Source organism: Grammomys surdaster, unplaced genomic scaffold (genome assembly GCF_004785775.1).
Source record: "Grammomys surdaster isolate TR1022 unplaced genomic scaffold, NIH_TR_1.0 125985, whole genome shotgun sequence".
Lineage (NCBI taxonomy): Eukaryota > Metazoa > Chordata > Mammalia > Rodentia > Muridae > Grammomys > Grammomys surdaster.
In genome coordinates this window covers 2,911,012-2,936,205 of record NW_021620801.1, presented here as the reverse complement: position 1 = coordinate 2,936,205, position 25,194 = coordinate 2,911,012, and the positions used below count along the sequence as shown (strand labels likewise).

The following is a 25,194-nucleotide window of genomic DNA, read 5'->3' as shown; positions in this document are numbered from 1 at the left end:
TCCTCTCCATCCCCTGGTCTTCGGCCCAGGTTGGGAACTGATAATCTTTTGAATGCATTCATACTATATGCTCTCCTCTCTTCTCTTCTCTTCTCTTCTCTTCTCTTCTCTTCTCTTCTCTCCTCTCCTCTCCTCTTCTCTTCTCTTCTCTTCTCTTCTCTGTTCTGCTCTTCCCTTCTTCTCCCTCTCCCTCTCCCTCTCCCCTCTCCTCCTCCTCTTCCTCCTCCTCCTCCTCCTCCTTCTTCTTCCTCTCTCTCTCTCTCTCTCTCTCTCTCTCTCTCTCTCTCTCTCTCTCATTTGAAGTCTTTGGCTCTTCCTAAAACTGAAGTCTTTGACTCTTCCTAAAACCCCAGCACTGTGATGCAAAAGGCCAATCAGAAAGGCCCATCCTTGAGTCTGTTCCCCTCAGTACCAACCCCAGCTCCTCATAGCTCTTACTCTCCTTCATCAACACACTTATTCCTGGGGTGCTTTCTTTCTTTTACCTCCTAGCCACTAGCATTCATCCTTCAAGACTCAACTGAGCACTCTCTTCTTAAAGGCCCAAGAGATGACTGAGGGAAAGGCCTATTCTAGATGAATTCCTAGCACCTTCCTGCTCTGGACTCAGCAAGAATATGTTCTGGCTAGTGTTATGTCATCTTGAAACAATCTAGAGTTATCTGAAAAGAGAAACCCTTAATTGAAATTAAAAAGCCTCCGTAAGATCCAGCAGTGAGGCATTTTCTTAATAAGTGATCAATGGGGGAGGCCCCAGCCCACTGTGGGTGGGGCCATCCTGGGCAGGTAGACCTGGATTCTATAAGGAATCAGGCTGAGCAAGCCATGGGAAGCAAGCCAGTAAGCAGAACCTCTCCATGGCCCCTGCATGAGCTCCTGACTCCAGGTACCTGCCTTGTTTGAGTTTCTGTCCTGACTTCCTTCAATAATGAACAATATAGAAGTATAAGCCAAATAAATCCTTTTCTTCCCAAGTTGCTTTGATCATGGTGTTTCATCACAGCAATAGGAACCCTGACTAAGACAACATATATCAACTTTACACTTTACTTCCAACACAGGATGTACAATATGAAGCCATTACCTTCCCTTTAAAACTTGTTTCTTCCTTCACAAATTCTTATGCCAGAAACCCCCAGTCTTTTCCTTAGTGCCCATTTCTAGTTAATTACTAAGTCCTGCCAATTCTGTCTCCCAGTATCTTAAAAATCCTCTTCTTCCTGTCCCCAATACCGCTGTCACCACCCACTGAGTTTGCTCTTGCATCCTCTCTGCCTGTCTTGCCCAAATCCATCCTCCACATGGCCAGGCCATTCACCACATCGTTTCTGTTCTCTGCCTGAAATCAGTTGCAAGCTACCCATTGCCCCCAGGATAAAGTTAAATTTTCTCTAAATGGCTTGCAAACCCCTTCACGATGCGCCTCTCACATCTCTGTCTGAGCCCAGCTCTGTCTCTCGAGCACCCTTACCTCATATTGAATTACTTTCTGTTCTGATTATGTGCTGAGCTTTCTTGCCTCTGGGGCATTTATCCAATTTGTCTGGATAAAGTCTTGGTGTTTTTTGAAGGCTTGCTTGGCTATCACTTTCCACAGAAATCTTTCCTAATCAGTTCTCAAATCCAAGTCAAGTGCCCCTCCCTGTATTATAGGGTCTGAATATTGGAGTTTATCTCCAAATCTGTGTACTGAAATCTAATCACCAATGTACTGGTGAAAGCTGATAAATCCCAGAGGTAGAACTCTCATGATGGGGTTGGCACCTTTGTACAAGGGGCTCTAGAGAGCAGCTTTGGCCCTTCTGCCATTTGAAGAGCCCATGAATATAGTTTTCTGTATATATGAGGAAGACACCCAATTACTGTTGCCTTTAATTTAGATTTTCTAGCCTTAAGAATTGTAAGAAATAAATGTGTATGATTTATAAATAACACTGATGGTGGTATTTTGTTATAGCAGCCTGTTGGGTCTTAGATGCCAGTGTGCCTCATACTTTGCATTGTCTTCTTGCTAGCATTTATCGTAGTGATATAAATGCTGCCTACTGACCTGTAAGTTGTATAGTGATAGGGACCGTTGCTGTTTTGGACAAAAAAATATATTTCTCAGGATTGAACCTCATGTCTGACACACTTTCAGTAAAATCTACCCTTCCATGAATCAGTTATGATTGAATAACAGTATGTCTCTTAATCTAAGCTACAAGGAATATAATCCAAGTGTGAAATCATACATAACCACCACCCTCGATTGCATCAGTGACCTATTCAGCCTAGAATTTTGTTCAAGAAGCCTCATGGGTCTTGCAGAATTCACTACCACAAACTTCAAGGTCTGTTCTGGGTCTGTCTTAGGGTTTTATTGATGTGAAGAGATACCATGACAACAGCAACTCTTATAAAGAAAAACATTTAATTGTGACTGGCTTACAGTTCAAAGGTTGAGTCCATTATCATCATGGCAAGAAGCATGGCAGCATGCAGGCAGGCATGATGCTGGAGAGGAGCTGAGAGTTCTACATCTGGATCTGCAGCCAACAGGAAGAGATCGAGACTGGACTTGACTTGTCCAGTCGAAACTTCAAAGTCCACCCCATTGACACAGTTACTCCAACAAGGCCACACCTAGTCCAACAAGGCCACACCTCCTAATAGTGCCAATCCTTATGTGTCTATATGGGCCATTTTCATTCAAACCACCACAGGGTTCATGTCCATTTAAAAGACCTGTACCCCTTGGGAGCAACTGAGCCTCACAACCATTTTTAAAGCTCTCATGCTATTTGAAATCTTGCTGTGTTTTCTATCTCTTGAATTTCTGAAGCTTATGGCATTTCCAGTAATATTTCTTAAATAATGTTCCTTCCCACCTACCTTTGTTAGGAAATTATGAAAGTAATTAGATTTATTGAAGTTTCATTGGAAAGATGGAATTCTGTGCCTAAGCTTTGACTTTGTCTTTTCAAAATGGTATATTAGTTTGATTATAAATCTATGAGGAACTGATGCCTTGCTTTTATTTTAATGAGTTTCTATAGAGAAAATTTTCAATTGTGTACTCTCACAAGGGATGAGGCAGTACTGGCAGTGGCCCAAGAATGTCTTGAATCCTGTTCTCAGCCCACTGCTAAATTGCTCAGTTTTCTAAGATAAAGCACAGGAGGGGACTGCTTTCATCTACCCCTTTGTCCTCAGCTCACATTTCACCCTTTTGGATGCTAGGGAGCAGGTCCCTTGTAAGAAGGTCTAGGTGAGAACAGGTGGGATCAGAAGGCAGCATACATTCTAGCATCCAGCGCCATTTCAGACCTTTGGCACCTCTTACTTTTGGAGAGCCTACACAGATAGATAGATAGATAGATAGATAGATAGATAGATAGATAGATAGATAGATAGATGATAGATAGATAGATGATAGATAGATAGATAAATGATAGATAGATAGATAGATAGATGATTGATAGACAGACAGACAGACAGATAGATAGATAGATGATAGATAGATAGATAGATAGATGATAGATAGATAGATAGATAGATGATAGATAGATAAATGATAGATAGCTAGATAGATGATAGATAGATAGATGATTGATAGATAGACAGACAGACAGACAGACAGATAGATAGATAGATAGATAGATAGATATAGATTGATGTTCTACACTAAATAACTTAGGTGTTCAACTATTAGGCATGTCCAATGGACAGAAACATTTTAAGAGAAATTTAAATGTATTAATTCTGAGATTGCAAATTGTTGTATTTTGGATATATTTTTTTCCAGGTATTAAAATTCTCATAGATTCCACCTGCCTACCTGCCACCTTCATTAGGGAGGTGAATGTGAGGGTTCTGCTTCTATTTACATGTTTGTTGGCTACATGGAATGAAGGGAATTCTAAAAACATTTTTTAAAAAAAGCAATGAAAAATGTCTCCATTTGGGTATTCCTTCCCCCATTTTCCCACTCCCCAAGGAGCTGCAAACTGAAAGAAACATGACCATACCTGGTTCCAAAGAAATGTCTTCAAAGACTTCTTTGCTAAAAGACATACTATGTTAAGTCTTGTGAAATTTCTGTTTTGGAAGATCAGAATGGTTATCAGACTTTCTGTATTTTAGTCTATATTTGAGTATGTGTCCCTGAGTTTGACCAATCTACAGCATGCCTTCTGAACAATAGTGAAGGGGTGTATCAACTTCCTGGGTTTGCTGCACCATGGTTCTTGTCTCCCTCAGGAAATCGGGAGACTAGGATTAAGGTAGCAGCTAGGATGTTTCCCTCTGGGGTTCTTTCTATGCCCTGTCTTAGATTCTGGGGGTATGTTACTGATCCTTGCTGTCTTTTGGCTTTTAGAGAGTCACCGAATCTCTGTCTTCGCTTTCATGAAGCATTAGCCCCATGTGCAGATCTTCCTCCTAAACAACCCCCTTTTGTGAGGTCATTAGTAAGACTAGATTGGGGCCACTCTCATGACCTGACTTTATCTTGGTCTACTTCCAATTAAGATCACACTTGCTCCTGGACTTGGAGGAGGTTATAGAAAGCACACCAATCCCAGCCAGGAACAGAGCTTTCAAGATTGATCATCTGGACACAAGCTGTTGCTGCCTTAAACGTGATAACAATGTTAATTATATGACTCCTGTTCTAGTTTGCTTTTGGTCCTGTAATGAAATACCTTGGCCAAAAGCAACTTATGGGAAAAGGAGGTTTTTTGGCTTACAGGTTGCAGTCCATCACTGAGGGAAGTCAAGGTAGGGACTGGAACATGGGCCATAGAGGAATGTGACCATAGGCTCGCTCAGCCTTTCTACCTCTTGTTTCTACCTGTACAACCCAGGACTACCTGCCCATGGCTAGCACTCCCTATTTGGAAGACTGGGAAAACTTCCAAATCAATTATTAATCAAGAAAATGCCTACAGACAAATCTGATAGAGGCAATTACTCAACAGAGGCCCCCTCTTCCCAAGTATGTCAAGCTGATAACCAAGAGCTCCGTGTCCCTGTGCACTGGAGTCTGTCTTGACTCAGGTCAGTAGTCCTGTGGATCATAAAGGCCTGGGGCAACTTTTAATGTAGAAAGAACTTGTCCTGGAATAATAGCATTTTCTTCAGTATCACCCCCCAACCCCTCTTAGATGGCTTTCCTATGACAGTCCCAAACTGGTCCAACCTACAAATGAACTGTCTATACGGGCTAATAAAGCCATTTCTGACCACATCTACAAAAACATCTTAGAGGGGAGGAGCAGGAGGCATGGTTCAGGGAAGAGAGGAATTTATAAGCCCACAATGGGATTAAGAGGTGCTAATGTCCACAACCATCTGCCTGAGTCAGGCTAGTTTCTTCTCTCAGGATCACAAGAGAGAAGCCTGGAGAGAGGGCTTAGCAGCTAAGAGCACTGCTTCTCTTCTGGAGGATCTAGGTTCAATACCCAAAACCTACATGGTGACTCAGAACCATCTGTAACTTCAATTCCAGGAGGGTACAACGTCCTCTTCTGGCCTCCACAGGTATTAAACACACAGGTGGTATACAGATGTGCTGACAAACACTTATACACATAAATAAATAAATAAATAAATAAATAAATAAATAAATAAATAAATAGTTAAGAGGGCCTCATCCTGTTCTGAAGGTACACTAACTGGGACCACAGACTATTCCTCCCAATCAGAGAAAGATGATAGACTCAGAGTCAACTAAAAAACTGAATGTCTACACACCATGTCATTCATTCATCTATAGGAACCATAGGCAGCCTAAAGCAGAGGACTTCTGAGAAAGTCACAAGGTAGACAGTGCCCTAGTATAGGGCCCACACTGCCTAGCCATGGGCTGCCCAACTTTGGCCCAAGGCAGCATCTTCTCTAGCATGGGAGGAATAGAGAGCACATGCAGACTACACTGGAATCACCTAGGGGCTCCGTGGGACATGCCTGTGCTCATGCCCTAAGGCTTACCTAAAATGCAAAGTCAGACTCTATATGGATCAGCCAGATGTTTGTTTGTTTGTTTGTTTGTTTGTTTGTTTTAAGTTGGCCATTGGTCCCAATGTGTATCCAATAACCAATACCAGTGCAGAGAGGAACGAGAGCCATTAGCTGGTCTCTGAGCTTTCTCTCCTGCTTCTAAGCATGAGGTTAGAGGATTTTGAGGTATAGTAATAGCCCATGCAGATGTACATGGAGGTGTCCAGGCAGGATATGGGCACATGATACCTTTTAGTGTGATCTCCATGGAAGCCAGTTTTCCTACTTCAAACCACAGGAGAGACACAAGCTAGGCCCTTGCTCCATCTGCAAATCAAGACAGGACTAGGTGGGCCTTCCTCTAGTTGCTTTGATCAAATCAATTCAATATTCCTGCCTCCTGCTTCCACTTCTAAAGACTTCTGTGATTATATTGGGCCCACCTGTGTGGTCCAAGATGCATAGCCTGTTTTTAATATCAATTGATCTGGAAGCTTTACTCCTGATTGTCACTTTAACTCCTCTAGGACATAGCCATACATGCCAGAAGCCTGGTGAGGGCATGTTTAGAACATCATTATTCTGCCTCCCACAGAATACATCAGGTACAAATGTTTAATGAGCTGCAGAAAACTGAACAACTTCCTGTTATTCTCACAAAATCTAAAAGTTAGCTTACATACCATAGAGAAGTTGGCAACTTGATCAGCTGGATCTACACACAGAACACAACACATACACACACACACACACACACACACACACACCACACCACACATACACACACACACATACACACAAAACCTACTACACATATACACACATACACACACACATGAAATCACCACATACACACACAGAAAACAACACAAACACACGCAACACACCTCTCATGCACAGATATACATACAAAAAGCACCACATACACACACAGCACACCTCACATGCACACACACACACACATATCACATTTACCCATAATACTGCTATAAAGATAATCTCATTATTCTAAACTTACCCCAGTGAAATGGAAAACTATAGCAAGTTTCTAGAAGTTTCTGTTTCTATCCTATAGATTTCCCATGTTGCAGAGACCTTCCTATCTGACAGACTCTAATAAGTGCTTTGGCGTTAATCTGTAAGAGCTACCCAGCAAATGAACTTCTGGGATGTCAGGGCGCCATGTTTCCCCAGTAGCTTATCACCTTTCTTCTGCATCTCCTCATAAAGGGTCTGACTCATTTGATTCTGATTGTGACTTCTATTGTTTATGGTGTTTCCTAATTATAAAATACTTTCCTGTTCTCAAGAAAACACTGTCCAGATAAAAGCAGAACAGGGAAGCTGGGAGCCTGTTTTACCAACAGGCATGAACTTGTGTGCACACAGACCACATATATGCCACACATTTGCTGTTCATCTAGCCCCAGTGATCCAAAATGTCTTATGCGTTAGAGTACTGGCAGAGCCCACCTCTTCTAAGCTTGAACACAAATGTAAATGTCTGCATTCATTTTTAATGGTATCTGCTCTCCATGGCCCCACCCCTGGCATCCTCCATAGGTTAAGTTGGGGAAGAATCAATGTCAGTACAGGTCTAGGGCACCACTTCCCAGGAATTCAACGACAGAACTTAAACACTATAAGAAACAGTGGAAGAGATGGTAATTTAAACAATGTTGGCCTGCAAATTGTGCATTAAAGGCTTATACCAAAAGGCAATTATCCCTTCACACTAAGGTCCAGAAGCTACCTCACGCCGCCTTCATTTTTATGTCTCCTCTGGGAAGCCATGACCTGTTTTCACCTCAACTGCATCTTAATGGCTCTAAATCTGGGGTGATCTCCCCTGTGCCATAAGCACACGAAAAAAGGTGTGTGCTCAAAAAACATTACACAGGGAACAACATGACTTCTAGGCTCCTATAACCTGGAGATTCGGGACCCAAGAGGCAGGCCTGGCCACCTCAACTCTTCAAAGGGAGAGAACTTGGCCCCTGAACCTGCACATCTAACGTCCAAATTGTTATACTGGGGCCACACAGAGTAAGAACAAAGACTACAGAGCCAGATTGAGTATGGGTCAAAATTCTAGTTCTGCCACTCACTGTGTGACCTTGGGAAAGTTGATTAACCTCTCCATTTTCTCATCAGCAAATAGAGATAATGCGACTGCACAGGGTTGCTATGAGGAATAAGGGAACTAATTTGCAAAAATCACTTAGGGTGAATCTGGAGCATAGTAACCTTTATATAATATTTGCTGCTAATCTGATTTTTTTATTAATTTTTGGTTATATAAACTACTGTTTTGTTAACACACACATAATTACTTTGTTCATATTCACCACCATTACCCTGTCTTTTGTCCCTAAGTAATCCCCATTCTGCTTTTAAGTGGGTGTATGGTTGTTGTGACCACCCCATGACAAGTTCTCCCAGTGCAGTGTTAGGTCAGAAGCATTAAGAGAATTTTATCAGCTGGAACATAATGGACAACACAGAGTTTCTAATAGAGGAGTCTCTAATAGAGAGATTAGATAGAGGGTTATCAAATTAATATCTTTACCTGCATCTTCTACGAAGCCCAAGCTACCGGAACTAGTAACCCTCAAAGAACCTACATTTGGACAGTCTCTTAGGTCTATCACTAAGATAATGAGAAAGTCTACCATTTAGTCATAACTGCTTTGCTTCATTTTCTTGGTCAGTTATTCCAGAAATTTTATTTAAGCACTGTGTGCTAGGCATGGCCTTAGGAAGAATCTCTGCTCCAAGGGAGCTCACATTCATGGAAACAGACGCCCATCAAGCAAACAAACAGACCAATAAAGTGGTCTCAGAATGTGGTGAATGTTTAAGAAGAGGCCAACCAGAAACTAAGAACAGGTGGTGATTTGAGCCAGTTCAGACTAAGTGGTCAGGAGGGGACCTCTAATGAGAGGATATTTTATGAAGATAGGCAATTGTAAGGAGACGGCTATGTATCATTGGAGAAAGTGTCCTGACAGTGGGACCAGTAAGACCCACGACCATAAAGAGGTAAGAAGTTTATGGGGCTGAAGAACAGAGAAGCCAACCGAGAAGCTCCAGTATCCTACAGAAGGCAGTGAGTGGTGGAAAGGAAGGAGGCCGGTATACACCATGGATGCCCAAGGATACATAGACAGGACTTGAAGCGATAAGAACAGTGGGGAAGATCAAACATGAGTCCCAAAGGCTTGCAGTGCAGGTCTGGCAATGGGAATAGAAAGGTAGACTTGGTCATTAAGTATACCACAGAGTAGAATGTGTGTGAGTTCCTAGCATTATTAGAATGCTCATTTTCATAATGAAAATGTTTTCCCTACATTCTTGAGCTGAATATATACACACAGCAGTGCTATTTCCTGGGCTAAGGGGAACAGGTGATGGCACACAGCCCGTAACACTGCTATAGACTGTGCAAAGGAAGGAGATACAAAACTACTGCCAAGGAGGCCAAGCAGACTGCCCGCTCCGTGCATCTTCATGATTGTGACAGTGCCCTCCCCTTGAGGTGGAGGTTTGGTTTGTTGCTGTCTTCTAACTCTTCTTTCTGCTCCTTGGCCCATGTTTAAGTAATGTGAAATCTGGAATAATTTCCATATGTATCTCAGTGCTCCCACAAGTGAATGCACTTAATCCTCAGAACCCAGAAGCATTGGCTATAAAATGAGAGTCATGAAAATGCTAATAAACCTCAAGTTGTCAAGGGATCTATGAAAACTCTTTCCAATTGGCCTATAAACACAAAAGCCTAGTTAAACCAGACAAGACTAGCATCCAACAGGCCAAGGTCCTAAAACATTTGAATTATGGGAAAATAAAATAGAACAGATCTAGCTTACATTCCTAACTCATCCATGTGTTAGCTCTAAGCCATGGACTATATTGGTACCTGGTTTTTCTTCATAAAATGGGAGGCATACCTCCTCCTACCCCATCAGCTCCTTGTTGGGTAGACCATCTGTGATGACCTATGCAGAGACGGACACCTTGTAAATCATTTCTCCCTGCCTGTTACCTTTGAGTGTATATTTGCACAAAGCATTGAATATAAAGGAAAACCATTTTATTGGATGACCATTAAGCTCTATTAAGCTCTTTACAAGAAAGCTATACTCCATCTTCTTGGTAACAACCGGATAAACTCCATCAAAGGTGCTTTTTAACTTGAAGCCAGTACCTCTCTCTGCAAGCCTAATGGCATACTTAGACTGGAGAAGCTAGAGCATGCACAAGTAGGGATTAGAGAGTCCAGGAAAGTTTCTCTGGTATAGGAAAAAAAGAAATCTTCCTCCAAATCCCTGATCTGACATGTCAGAGTAGAAGACAGAGGTGATAAACACTTTGCTGGGCAGGAGCTTTCCTGTTACTCAACGCATGGCAAATAGAACTTGAGAAAAAACAAAACTCGGAGTTCTTCATGCTGAGATTCCCCAGATTTAAAACGTGAGGCTCTGAGCTAATTAGACAGGTGTTGAAAGATGAAATCATAAAGAAGCTTCCAGAATTCTAGGAGCTCAAGCACAACTAAGACAGAAGGGAAATAGTGAAGTGTAGCTGGGGTTAGAAGATGAAGTTGCTAGTCAGGGACTTTTTGTGCCCTGAGAAGACAGTGTCAAATTGAGAATTTACGTAGTGGTGTAAAAGTGGTATTTTCTGAGCCCAAAGGCATGAATCTGAAATAAAGCCGAGGACAAGCCCAGCTGATCTCAGGATTTAGGAACCAAATAAAAAGCCACTTTGAGCCTTGTGGTAGAAATGGTATCAGTTTATCAGTACAGGGACAATGACCCCAAGAGTAAGGCCAAGGTGAAAAGCCCACAAGGGATGTGAATTAAAAAGAACTCAAGAGAAATTCTCTAAAGCTCTAAGCCTGCCAAGCTAATAACCAAATGGAAAAGTGTATCTAGCCCACAGACACATTTTGCTTTGCTTGTACAGTGTGTCTCAGTTTTCCTATTAATTGAATCTGATTGCACAGATATTATCATTTACCAGGCACCAGTCTCCCAACCATCCTCAACTACCTCGCAGCTCAGGTATGCTACTGAATTATAAACACTGGCTCCAGAAGCATCTGAGCTCATGGTTGTTATTGAGGGGCTACTGAGGGGTCTATGTTTCCAGATTGGCTGGTGTGTGTGTGTGCGTGTGTGTGTGTGTGTGTGTGTGTTCTCTCTCTCTCTCTCTCTCTCTCTCTCTCTCTCTCTCTCTCTCTCTCATGTGTACCTGTGTGTGTGTGTTTCTGTATGCATACAGGTATGCATGCCATGTGAACGTAGGGAAGAGAGAGGAAGGCCTTGGGCATCTTCCTTTATTTTCTCCTGCCTTACTCCTTTGACACAAGGTCTCTCTCACTGAGCCTGATGCTAGGCTGCTGATCATAGGGCCCCAATGATCTTGTCTCCGTCCTCAACATTGTGCCAGTGTTACAGGCATGCATGACCAAGTTTTATAGGTATGAACTGGGGATTTGAACTGAGGTCTTCATCCAGAAAGTGTTCTTACCCACTAAGCCATCTCATCCCCCATGAAACCCCTGACAGAGTCTCTCGTTGAACCTGGAGCTCATAGATTCATCTATGTTTGCTGCCCAATGAGTTCCAGGGATCTTTTCATCTCTGCCCCCCACCTTCTAGTTCTGTGGTTACAGTTTTGCCACTGTGCCTAGTTTTTGTTTTGTTTTGTTTTGTTTTGTTTTGTTTTGTTTTGTTTTGTTTACATCCCACCATCAGTTTCTCCTCCTTCATCTCCTTCTAGTCCCTCCTCCTCACTTCTACAGCCCAGAATCCACTCCTCCTTCATTTCTCTTCCGAAAAGGTCCAGCCTCAATGGATAGAGACCAGCCATGCCATATCAAATTGCAGTAAGACTAGGCATCTCCTCTTCTAAGTCTAGACAAGACAACCCATATGGGGAAAGAGTCCCAAAGGCTGGCAACCACATCAGAGACAGCTCCTGCTCCCACTCTTGGGAGTCCCACAAGAAGATCAAGCTACACAACTGTAACATATGTCTAATATCTGTTTTCCTGTTCGGGCTCTGGGGATCTTAACTCAGGCCCATGTGCTTTTATGGTAGGTGATTTACCAACTTAGCCATCTTGCTAGCCCTATGGTTTTTTTTAAGTATTAAATACTTGACCCTACTCTAACTGTAAAAGTCACTGGAAAACAGTAAAGCCCAACAAACGTGGGAAATGGTTGGGGTGAAACAACAGGAATTTGAGCATCAGCACTTCTGAAATAAGCCATTACAGCAGCTACAAATCATACTTCATGTTGAGTGAAGTGGGTGCCAGCCCCTGCACCCCAGAACTATGGCTGTCTTCAGAGCGATTTCCACATTTAGAGGAGGTTCGTGAGAACTCCAAAACTTTTCAGAACTCTGGATGCCAACTTTTCCTAAGACCTAGGCTTGGAGTCAGTAGGACCACCCTGGTCAAATTTGGCCTTGGGAAGGAGTGAAGTGAACACGTGGGATGAAGCAGTTGCCTAGGGTTGGAAGGCTCGCACTTGGTACCGGGTACTGTTTCACACATCTAAGGCATCTATTGCCAGGGACTGAGCCCCTGAGACCCAAATAAAGAAGGAGCACTTCCATGAGCAGTAAATGTTCTTCATCTACCAGTTGCATCTGCGGTATAATTTTACTTCTGAGATTTTAGCCAGGAGCCCAGCCCTCTCCCACATCCTTTGACATGCCCACTATCACTTTATTAAGCTCAGTTTCTGCTACACCAGCCAGAATCCATTTCCAGTTCTTAAATCCAAACACTTTGGCTGGCAATGAAGTCAATGAAGATCTTTCATTGGGAGCTTATTTGGGAGGGTCTCTCATGCCAATTCCCTTAAACATCAGTGCCAACCAAGGAATCCCACTTGTCAGAAGGCCCACAGAGAAAGGCCACAGTGGGTATCTCTTTTAACCTTGCTCTGCGAATCTGACTCATAATGAGTTATCTTAGTCATATCCAATTTTTGCACCCATTATTTATTGATTATTTTGAACCCATTATTGGTAGCTGACTCTGTTGCTCCCACCCCAGAGAATAATATGTACAGCACTTCTGTTCCTTGCCATTCGAGAATACAGTCTTGCTCTGAAGGGCTCCATCTTGGGTGGTTAATGATTTGGTGTGAATAGAAGTCTGTGTGCAGTGGAGTTGAGCCACACACACATCTCCAAACTAAGTTATGAAAATGATAGCATTTCTGTTGGAACTAAACAAGGGAGACTGGAGGTTTGGGCTACAGCAGGGATTTCAGGCAGAATGAAGAATTCTGAGCATTAAGGGAGCTTATGGAACATTCTTGTGCTTGCCAGCTGTTAGACAGTCCCACAATTGCCGCTAATGGTACAGCGAGTCCCTTTTCTATTCCTGACGACAATCTTCATTTTATAGAAGAAACAAAGAGAAGTGAAGACGCTCATTGCAAATAACAGGGAAGCCAAACTGGACTTTTCTGACATAAGCTGTTTTTCTCTCTTATACTAGTGGCCTTCACTTATACTAGTGGCCTTCAAGAGTGCTGTGTGGGTCTTCAGGAATCCCAAGGACACTCTTAGGGAGCCCAAAGGGGTGAATGGTATCTTCAAGATGATGGTTGCCTTCTTCCCGGCTCATCCTCTTATAAGAACAGGGAGCAGTTTCCAGACACAAGGATTAGTGATACACAAAGGCTGTAGCTGATAAACGGAGCCCTGACAATCCACCATGTTCTATGAAACCAGACAATAGACAGATTTTCACTTATAAAACAGTGCCACTTCACATTTTGAGGGGGAAATACAGGGAGTTTTGTTTAAAATATACTAATTGTGCTAATATGTAATGTTTTATTAAATGAATCAATAAAGAAGGTTTTAAACAGCTTTTAAAGCTCTCTTTTGAATTTCTGAAGCAATAGATACTTAAAACTCTCCAAACCAAAGGCTTGCTGGACCCTTTAATGATTTCTAAGTGTCTAAGCAAATATGGAGACCAAATATTCCAGAACGGCTAAGGCACTTCCAATGCACTTTATAGTACCATTCAACAACAATGTCAAAGTTCAAGGTGAGTGCATCATTTTTTTAGCAATGTGATGATGGTGGTAACCCTGACACTGTCTACTCTCCCCTCGCCCTCCCACAGCCTTCTTTGGGACTGATGACAGCCAAAGGTCCTGGATTATAAAGTAACTGATCATAGTAAACCATCCTCTTTCTCTTGAATTTCTAAGTATCTCATTCAGTGGAGACTCAATTAAACATTTGATTAATGAATAAGTGACCAAAACTGATTGCTGACCCAGATGGAGGACCCACTCAGTGCCTATAAGAAACAAGACGTGAGTGTGGAGTTTGGTTCGTCACTCATCAGGGACGTATTTGGTGAGCATTGGCGGGGCCTTTAATTTGGCTCCCTCACAAAAAAGAAAACAGAAACAAATCAAAGGAAATGTGTGCACATGCTTCTGAGCTTGCAGTGACACAGGGAACTGGAGATTGCCTTCACCCACAGGGAGGCCAGGTACACCTATTCCAAGATACACAGGGCCGGGTGCTTACCTCCTGGGATGCACAAGGCCAGGTGTTCCCCAGCCAGGATGCACAAAGACCCCATCCTGGATGGTGCCTTGGTTCAGAATCCCATCCAGATGTTACTCAGCCACGGGGACCACTCAGCAGCTGTTTCCTACATGACTCTCTCCCAGCAGTATGAATTTGCTCTGGCCACCCCACTCCACTCTCACTCAGCTGGGCTATCCTTGTCTCCCCACTCCACCCTCACTTAGCTGGGTTAGCCTTGTCTCCCCACTCCACCCTCACTCAGCTGGGCTTACCCTTGTCTTCTGTTTTGCCCCTTAATCTCATTTCCTCCTGCGCTGCCTCCTTAATAAATCATGTATGCACATTTAATTTTCTCTGTAAGATCCCAGGCTTTCTGAAGCTTCGCATATGCCCTTTGTATTACCTACAGAATTTCACCCAGCGTGAAGTGAATTGTAATTGCTTTCGTTTAAATAAATCTTGGAAGTTTACAAAAATAATTCTAAGCCAGTGTATCACTACTTCCTCATCAAAGTCCTACATGAAGATAAGGGTAGATTTCTCTCCTTAGTATCCCTTACCTGGAAGGCTGAATCATTAAAATCGCACAGCCTGAGGTCATCCAGCTAAAGATGAGCAGTCAGGAGACAAACTTCTGTTTTAAATACTGTCTTTAAATACAGTCTCCTGTTTTAAACACTCTTTCCCCACTATACGACTCTCTAGTTTCCCACTAATAAAATTATCTGAGAAACAGCTTTAAGCAAAATAATGAGCCAGGAATCAGAGTAGTAAGGAAGAAAAGTGAAATCCCTGATTTCCACATGGTTTTGCCTAAGCCCATCCCCACCACTCCCTATGGTTTTAGCTGTTCAAGTAGTCTGTCCTGTGCTGCCCCATCTTGTGGGTAGCTCTTCTGTCTCACATAAATGTCCACTTTGCTTTCTTCTGCCTTTTGTGACTAAGTAACACCTCATTACTCTGTTTTCCCAGCAGCAATGAAGGGAAACACTATGAAATTATTCAGTAATTCCAAGATGTGTCTATAAAACGTGTTATAATTCCCAGCCCATCTTTCTCCACCCCACCCCCACTTATAGTGCTTGATCCCCAGTCCCACAGGCTTTTACCTGAGGTCTGAACTTATAATAAGTGTTTAAGAAAAGGTATCTCTGTTATTAATAAGATTACCATCCCACGAGTGTAATGATATTTCTAGAATTAAAAAAAAAAATGCTAAAGTATTGGAAACACCATGCAAATGTTTAGGGAGTCAACAAGGAACGCAGTGTTAGAAGAGCATCCTTGTTAGAGAGAAAATGATTTGGAAAGTTTTCACAAAGATCTGCCTTGGGAAATGACTTGAAAGAAATGGAGGAGGCTGGTTGGAAACAATGTCTCCATCTGCAGCCCAAAGACATACTTGGTAATTACTCAAAATAACACGTGATCTCTCGATGCAAATGCAGCCATGAGACAGGTTGCCCACCCCCAGATGCCCAACTGGCTGCCTTACCCAAGCCCCTGCTCATCAGGAATCCTGGAACCACAAACAGTGGTTTCTGAAGCATTAGAGGAACTGGATCAGAAGGGAAAAGAGCTGTGAGTCTCTGTATCCTGTTACTATTTATAGTGCCCCTTGATGCTCTAGACTTTTAATAACATGCCAGCATATATTCATCATCTTACTCTCAATCTAACATCCTAAGCTATTCCCTGTGGCTTCTTTTTCATGGCAGCCAAGGACCACGTGGACCCACCTCCAATCGCTGCCATTTGAATTTGGTTTAAAGCCAACCCTCCAAGTCTATTCTAGATATGCAAAAAGGGACACCACATGCAAACAACAGGACACTGCATACATCAACCAAGTCATTGGGAGAAGACACTTGCGAGACGAGGCAAAGTTTCAGAATATCTCAAATCAATATGCAAACAACTGAAAAGGCAAGCCATGTGCAAGGCTATTCTGAGTAGCTCAAGATATAAAGACGAGTCAGAGAGAAAAGGCTATACAATGATATGAAATTTTAAGAATGATGAATAGTTACATGAAGACAAAATTGCGAAGACCTCCTACGGTGAGCTGAATCATTGGTGATTGCCTGAGCAGTAGGAACATTGTGGGCTCTCTTTAGGGGTATGGTTAATCCAGTGTGTTAACCCACAAGTAGATTTGACTTCCCGTAGACATGGGTTGTATGGACTCATAGCTGCTACACTCTAGCTTTCCAGACACTAGGACTGGTTCTACATGTACCTTGTAGACAAGAGTTGCCAGAACTAGACATATCACATGCGAAGCTTATTCAAGAAACCTGTCCACAATAGGAATTTAGGGAAGCTATAACTAAAAAAAAAAAAAAACAGGGTTTAATAATGTAATCAGGCATGATCTTTGTCTAAATAAATTGTTGCTTATAAGCATGTTGACAAATACTTAGCTGAGAAAAGAACACTTAGTAATGCTGGATAACTATATGATTATTTAAAAGAAAGTGCATTATGTAAGATTTTGAGTTTTATTATTAATACTTTGTTAGAAAATCATAACATGAAGATTTTAAATTGTCTTTCTAATTTCTAGCCTTAAAAATACAATGTCTTGCTCGAGAAAACTTATTTTGAGATTAAGATTGACAATTCAAATTTCAGAGAATCCTGGAAGAGATGTGTGTGTGTGTGTGTGTGTGTGATATAAACTGAGTTTTGAGACATGTATATGATATATAATAATTAAACCAGATTAATTTAGATAGACATCACCGAAAGTCCCTTCATTATTTGTGGTTTCAACAGCAAAACAAGGTTACAATTCATCTCGGGGACACTGAGATGGCTCGGCAGGCAAAAGTGCTTGCAGAATAAGCCTGAGACCTAAGCTCAGTCCCCAGAACTGACAGTGGGAGGAGAGAACCAATGCAATTGTTCTCTGATTGCCACACACATGACGTGGCCTATGTGTCCTCCCCACAGAAACAGTGGATGATTTTTTTAATAATAACTTTCGATGATTTCAACTATAGGATATGATTCAGACACTTGTATTCTCAAAGGGCAAAAAGCGGCACATGTAAATAAAGCTTCCCGGAACAAGAAACGTGTGGTTGGGTGACTGCAGACCACCTGCATCTCCAAGTCAGAATTCAACCTACCTTTCAATGGGAGATCATCACAATTTTTAAGCCCAACCTCTTCTCTACAGTGGGGCCAACAGAGCCGGGAGCCACTGAACCCAGAATCTATGATGAGGCTGCTGCTAGGCCACCAGCCTCTGTGCTCCACATTGCAGCCTAGCTCTCAGAGGTCATTGGCATGGCATGGTTTTTGTTTCAGTGTCAGAAAAGACCCTGGTCATTCATATTTCTTAAAGTCTGTAAATTGCTCTTGGAATGAGGCACAGGCTCTATAATTTTTTAAAGCTTCCTGGGTTACTATAACATGCAACCAGAGTTGAGAGCACCCGTTACATGTGGCAGAGAGCAAGTGAGGATTTTAAGTTGTCTTTCTAATTTCTAGCCTTAAAATCGTAACGTCTTGCTGGAGAAAACTTAATTTGAGATTAAGAAAGATGATTCAAATTTCAGAGAATCATTGGAGAGGGGTGTGTGTGTGTGTGTGTGTGTGTGTGTGTGTGTGTGTGTGTGTGAATGTATGTATAATATGTATATGTGCATGTACATATATGTAGTCATGTGAATGTCTGTACAGGCATGAGTGTGCAACTGTAGTATTAGTAAAATTCAGTGGTAATTAACAAGGTTGATTGGTAAAAGTTTTCAGATAACCTAATGGAAGTTCTATATTTTTCATAGACTTTGTATAAATATGTATCTATGTCAGTTAAAGGTTTAGGGTACTTTCTGAAACCAACATTAATAAGCTCAGATATAGCCATAATTTTATAACTACTATAAAAAGAACATACAATCAGTTTTTAAATATCAGCCATAAAAATTAAGAAGCTAGTATGTCTTAGTTTTGTCCCTAAATTTCTGTGCAATTCTAAATAAGTTTCGTAAGCTTGCTAGGGCCAATTTTCCTCTCCATATGGTGAAATTCTTATCAGCCCTTAGAGTAGTCTGGGTAACGCTTACTCAATCTGTAAAAAACTCAGTGTAGAGTGAATACATGTGTGTAACATGTCTTGAAGTGTTGCCATGTATTGGAGCTGGCAGGTTGACGAATGCCATTTCCAGTTCCAGTTTTCCCATTTTAATTTCTCTTTCCTTTAATTTCCTTTAGGTTTTCTGAAAACTTTTACCAATCAACCTTGTTAATTACCACTGAATTTTTCCTTTAATTTCTCTTTCCCTGCAGCATGAGGATTATCCTGCAGCATTGACTTATATGATGCTTTCTGTCAAACTGCTAGCAAATCCTCCTCTTACGCTATTTTGTAAGGCAAATGCTCAAATGCAAAGGAAAGGTAACAATCTGAGGGAACTTGAAATCTGCGACTCAAAACTTTCCTCAGGGTCCTGAAATATGTTTCCATCTTCTCCGCTCTCTATCTGCTGAAAGCCTCCCCTCCCCCATATACCAACTCTCAGTGTTTCATTTCTCATGAGACCCTTGCTACTTAATACTTCAAACTTATTGACTCAAAAGGCAAGTACTTGCCATAAAAGAACCATTAGTTCCAAGATTCTAAATCACGAAAGTGTAGATTACAAGGAGAGCCTGTCTGTCATAGCTGGTAATTCAGAATCAAGATCCTTTAGCCCATGGTAAGATGCTAACTAGATTGGCGAACTTTATAGGCAAAGCAAGCAGAGAGCTGAGCTCAAAGGGAACGCCCACCAAAACCTTTGCACTCTTAGTGTCCGTGATTCCTCGTTGTTCACTTCACTGTCTGAATTCTAATGCAGCGAAATAAGAAATGTGCACAGAAGTTCTAATTCCTTTAGTCCATTTTGATTGCTGTTTCCTACTCCTCAGGGAAAATAAATTATTAAACAAAATGCAGAATAACGTAGTTCAAGCTACAGTCTGTTTGTTCATAAAGCAAAATGCTTAATATGCAGAAATCTCAAGTGAGAGAAGATGTCAGGTCTCCAAAAGCCACTATTACCAAAGAAAGCAGCCAGAAAATGAATGCCCTTGAGATGACTGCAGCCGTACTCTTGGCTATCAGCCAGCACTCTTCATTTCTCTTGGCAGGAGGATGCTTCTGAGCCCCTCAGTGCACACACAAAGCCTATGTAGATGCCTTTGTTCCTTGGTGAAAGTTTCTTCTCCTTTCTAGAGTGCTGCTTTAACCTTTCTGACCAGTCTTTTTACACATATTTGCTGGTCACACTCAGGAAGAAACACTGAAAACAAATGGTATGCAGCAGTAGCTGGAATCCTTTTTTTAGCCATTTAAAGACCCATGAACTTGATTCTCCCCAATCCAAATCAACGTGTCCTCTCCAAGCACAAAACAATCCTGCCTATAACATGCCAGTATATCCTCTTGTCAGGCAAGCCTTTTTCCCAGACATTTTAGAGGGAGAATCTGTGTTCGTGTGAGTGGTTCCATCACGGCTGCTGAAATCAAAATATCCCACAGGGAGTTTATAGTGTGTGTGTTTTCCCAACCCAAGACACAGTTACAAAGTCCAAATGATTGAATGATTGGCTATTTTTGCCTATCTTACATTCTGGTTCAGTGAAAGTGGCCACTCATTACCAGGTCATAAATAACAGGCAAAAAAAAAAAAAAAAAGGCTTTCAAGGTAAGAACTTCCTTTATATTAATCAAGAAAATGAACACCCAAGAGTCTAATAACAAAATCATACACCTCTTTGGACAGTTGATATTTTGTTTATATGCATCATGACTAATAGTAATGGCTGTAATCCATCACATTAGAAAAGTAATCAACAGTGCTAGCTGTACCGAATTAAAATTGATTGAGACCTCCCATGACCCTGGCAGAGGCTAATAATTACATCATCATTGCATAGCCAATAGTGAACAGTCAAAGCACTATTTTGCTTCTTATGGTTTATGAACTCTATTATATAAAGGCTAGCATAGAAAAACTGAGCAAAAATAGATTAGGACAAAATAATGTTGATAATCATCTTTCTGAATAATTCTACACACAAAAATTATTCCCACCTGCTTTGCCATTTGTTATTCTATCTCGATTGATTCAGGCACCATGCTGGTGTTCTGCATGTTTGATCCATTTTATCTTCACTCCATCCATGAAGGCGTGTTGGCACCAGCCTCATCTCATAGAAGAACTGAGCATCCATCACCCCAGAGCCATAGCTATAACTCACATCTAAGTCCATCTGAAATAGATGTTCAGTGTACGCCTTCTGACCAAGTAAGCAAGGCATCTGTATAATAAGACTGGATGAATATAAGAAGCATCTCTCGAAGACATCAGTTCAAAATTGGCAGAAAAAGAAAGCACTCTTCTTAGAAATCAGAGGCTATCTTTTATGATTAATCTTCTGAAGTTCCTGAAATTTGATGTGACATCAGAGGGTCTCGGAGGATGGCTCCTTTATGGTCACAGCTTTTAGCTCGAAGATGTTCTCAGCAATGTGGCATGTACACACAGGAATAATGTCATTTATGTTTACCTTCCAAAACAAAACAAAAAAAGCACCAAGAACTGGGATGACCTTGCATAGACAAGAGACAAATGTTATCCTTTTGAGTTATGGTCGAATGACACTCAGAAAGAGAGGTGTCAGGCTGGGAAAACAACTCGGGGCAAAGTACATTCCAGGTAAGCCTGAGGACCCAAGTTTGAATCCTAAGCACTCATGCAAAAACTTGGGCATGGCAGCAAGAGGGAGAGGCAGGACAAAGACAGACAAATCTGGGGACTTACTGGCTATCTAGTCTAGCTGAAATGGTTCTGAGAGAGGCCCTGTCTCAAAATAAAAGGTGGAGAGGTGGTTGAAGATTTTAGTCACATGGGCCTAGATAATGGCCACGTGAGCGGCCCGGGAGCAGAGAGACATTCTTACCAAATATTACACTAAGATCCTGCTGTCGTCCCTTCTACCAGCCAGATGTTAGGACAGTCACCCCCTGAGTTTGCAGATAGTCAAACTCTGTTCTGACCATGAAGAACTTGGCTATTTTTTTCTTCTCGTTTTTGTTGCTGCTGCTGCTGCTGCTGCCGCCACCACTGGATGCACACTGTTTGTGTTATACATCCTCAAAGGAAACTACTTTCCTGCTGGATGGCAAGGCAAGGGCTAACCGGCGGCCCCTGACTGGGATGAGCAAGCCTGAGAGTAGCATCTTGGGCTACAGAGTGGCTGGAAGTACAACCAAGGGAGCCCTGTCATGCATCTCAGGAAACCAGAAATACAGGCCAGTGTGGACAGGAAACAGCTTTTCTCAGAGCATCCTTTGATGAAAGAAGCAAGCTTGAACTAAGCTCCTTTCTCAGCCACCGGATTCTGCCTCTGTGTCAGAGAAAATAACAGAATAAGAAGTATACCATGATTGCTTTGGCCTAACCAGACTCCCTCAAACCTCCATAGCTCCTAAAAGGGAATAAAACCTCACATCGTGGTCAAGCTAAACTTCACTTAGTAGGGTCCAATCACCTTGGAGAGAAATTAGCATGATTAGAGCCAACTGTGACATTTCTTCATTGCTATACTCTACTGTCTGAGCCGTCGACCTGGAGGTCCGTTAGAGACGCCCCAATCTGGATATACAGCAACTGGCCAGCTGTCAGCTCATCTTGCCATGTACTTTAGCATTCTGAATCTAAGTCATACATTAGACCATAAAGGTCTGCAGCCGCCTTGATTTTGGCAATTCATCCTCATGGATGTTCTGCTATCAAAATATATGACTTCTATGGAACAATGGAAGACTGAACGCAAATTCTATATTTCATGATATGAAGGGAACACTAAACTCTACTTTAAGAGAAAGCCTGTCTGTGGCTGTGGGTTTCTCTGAAAATGTGTCACTTTTAGATCTACATAATAAGATGTGTACATGTTTAATCATATGATGTCTGAGGTTTGCTTCAAAATAAGGAGGTTCCCAGGTAAGGACCCTGGAAGACACAATATTTGTCTTGAATTTACAATTGTGAAAGCTAAGAGACTTCCTGGGGATGCCATTTGCCTATGTCCTTTTTGGGGGGGTTGCAGATGTTAAAATTTCTCTGAAATAAAAAGTTTTTAAAGCTAACCTAAGTTCATTTGAGGTACTTGAAATTAATATTGGAAAATGTTTTTAAAAGGTAGTTTAAAGTATGTCCAACCTTAAAACTGGCCATGGTAGCTCATGACTAAAGAGGCTGAAGCAGGATCGATCAAAAGTTTTATAATAAATATTAAATGAGATAGGAAGATCTTAAACAGTACATAAAGTTCTGTGCAAACAGAAGTAACGCAAGCACCTTGGTGGTGAGAATAAGTGCAATTTTCCTTTACTCTCTGTTATCTTTTTATACTTTTCAAATTTGCTAGAAAGCAACTATGTTAGGTTTCTAAGTTTACAAAAGAAGTAAGAAATGCTGATAGTATAGTGTGAAGTGGAAAGTTTAAAAAAGAAAAATGTAGATAAAGTAGAACCTCGTCCTGTTGCCCAGTGCATGTGTGGGTGCATGCGTGTGTGCGTGTGTTCCTGCATGCATCATGTCTGTGACACTTGCTCAAAACAAACAGCATTAGACTGTCCTTGCCATTATTCTGTTGATCTCTAGATGATGGTGTTAGTGATCACTTTTATTGGCTTCATTTTGCCTCTGCGTGTGTTTTCTCCGCTTAATAAGTAAAATATAATCAGAAAAAAATATAGACTAAGAATTAACCCAACTTTCATTGCAGTAATATATAAACTCTTAAAGTAAGCCGGCATCAGTTCCTTGGCCAGCCAGTGTTACGTGGTGATGCTTTCACCTTTATATACTCAGTCCCTTGGTGACCTGTCTCGCTTTCTGTCTTCTTCCAGGTATATCCATGCCAATCCCCGTCTTTGGACTACAAGATGATTCGAAGGTCTTTAAGGAGGGAAGCTGCCTGCTCGCCGATGACAACTTTGTCCTCATCGGCTCTTTTGTGGCATTTTTCATCCCCCTAACCATCATGGTGATCACCTACTTCCTGACTATCAAGTCACTTCAGAAAGAAGCCACCCTGTGTGTGAGTGACCTCAGCACTCGAGCCAAACTTGCTTCCTTCAGCTTCCTCCCTCAGAGTTCTCTGTCATCGGAAAAGCTCTTCCAACGGTCCATCCACAGGGAGCCAGGCTCCTACGCAGGCCGCAGGACGATGCAGTCCATCAGCAATGAGCAAAAAGCCTGCAAGGTGCTGGGCATCGTGTTCTTCCTGTTTGTTGTAATGTGGTGCCCGTTCTTCATCACCAACATCATGGCCGTCATCTGCAAAGAATCGTGCAATGAAAATGTCATTGGAGGCCTGCTCAATGTGTTTGTCTGGATTGGTTATCTCTCCTCAGCTGTCAATCCACTGGTGTATACATTGTTCAATAAGACTTATAGGTCCGCCTTCTCACGGTACATTCAGTGTCAGTACAAGGAAAACAGAAAGCCCCTGCAGTTAATTTTAGTGAACACTATACCAACGCTGGCCTACAAGTCTAGTCAGCTCCAGGTGGGACAAAAAAAGAACACGCAGGAAGATGCTGAGAAGACAGGTAATGACTGCTCCATGGTTACACTAGGGAAGCAACACTCAGAAGAGACTGGTACAGACAATATTGAAACCGTGAATGAAAAGGTTAGTTGTGTGTGATGGACAGGACGTTGGGACAATTGCCCATGTGAACAAGTTTATACCCATGTGTGTGGAGACGGGGATAAGGGGGCTGGGCTAAATGAGACTACTCCAGTGGACCAACTATAATGTCCTGACAGCATTTGAGCTAGGAGTGGTACTATGCTTTTAACATTGCCAATGAGATCTCTAAAATCATTGGCCTTTATTGTACAATTGTAACGAGGCATAAAATCCATCTAATTAACTTCTATTGCCAAATAGAAACCTGGCTGCCATGTTGTTGATGGGTAGCATGGGAGTCGGTGACCTATTATTGTATATAAAAATAGCTAGAAATACTGAAAATAATGAGTAGTCTCTTTAAAAAAATGTTTCAAATTCACCACGACATATATTTTGAAAAGAAAAATAGACAGTATTATGACATTTGTATTGCTAATATAATTCATTGAAATACTTGACAATATTTTTCATTCTTGATTTTTCATAGATGCCATTTTGAAATGTTCACAAGACCGCTGGCATTTGCTGCATTTGTCATTAATTCTCAGATGTGGAAGGGTTTTAAACGTTATTCAATAACACGCTGCTTTCTCTTCTACTTCTTGGGCTTTACCTGAATTTGCAATGTGGTCTTGTTTCGTATATTTTTCTTCTCTATAAACTGTCAAAGGATAATTCCACTTTTCCAAGTACAGTTCTTGAACTCGCTTCAAAGAAACAGCATCCTGAAGGTATTCGGTAACTCACTAGGGAACAACCATGTTGCGCATGCGCCCTTTGAGCAGTGACCAGTACAAAGAGTTGTCTGTCACAGCTGAACAATAAACTCAGGTTTCTCACTGTTAGCAGTAGCTTCTTAGGCTCTTTCTGTAAAAATCAAGTGGCTTTCATATTGACAGTTATCAGGTAAAACTGATGTTTTCA

The 25,194-nt window shown here is 41.7% G+C and overlaps 1 protein-coding gene across 1 annotated transcript in view; it reads left to right on the top strand.

The window, feature by feature from the left end:
• Htr2a (5-hydroxytryptamine receptor 2A) overlaps nt 1-24,727 on the top strand; it is a 67,992-nt gene extending 43,265 nt beyond the window's left edge. The window contains exon 4 of the mRNA XM_028754276.1: nt 23,480-24,727. Coding sequence (XP_028610109.1) covers nt 23,480-24,282 — 803 coding nt within the window. The 3' untranslated portion in view covers nt 24,283-24,727. The remainder of the gene's footprint in view (nt 1-23,479) is intronic.
• Nucleotides 24,728-25,194: the final 467 nt, after the last annotated feature.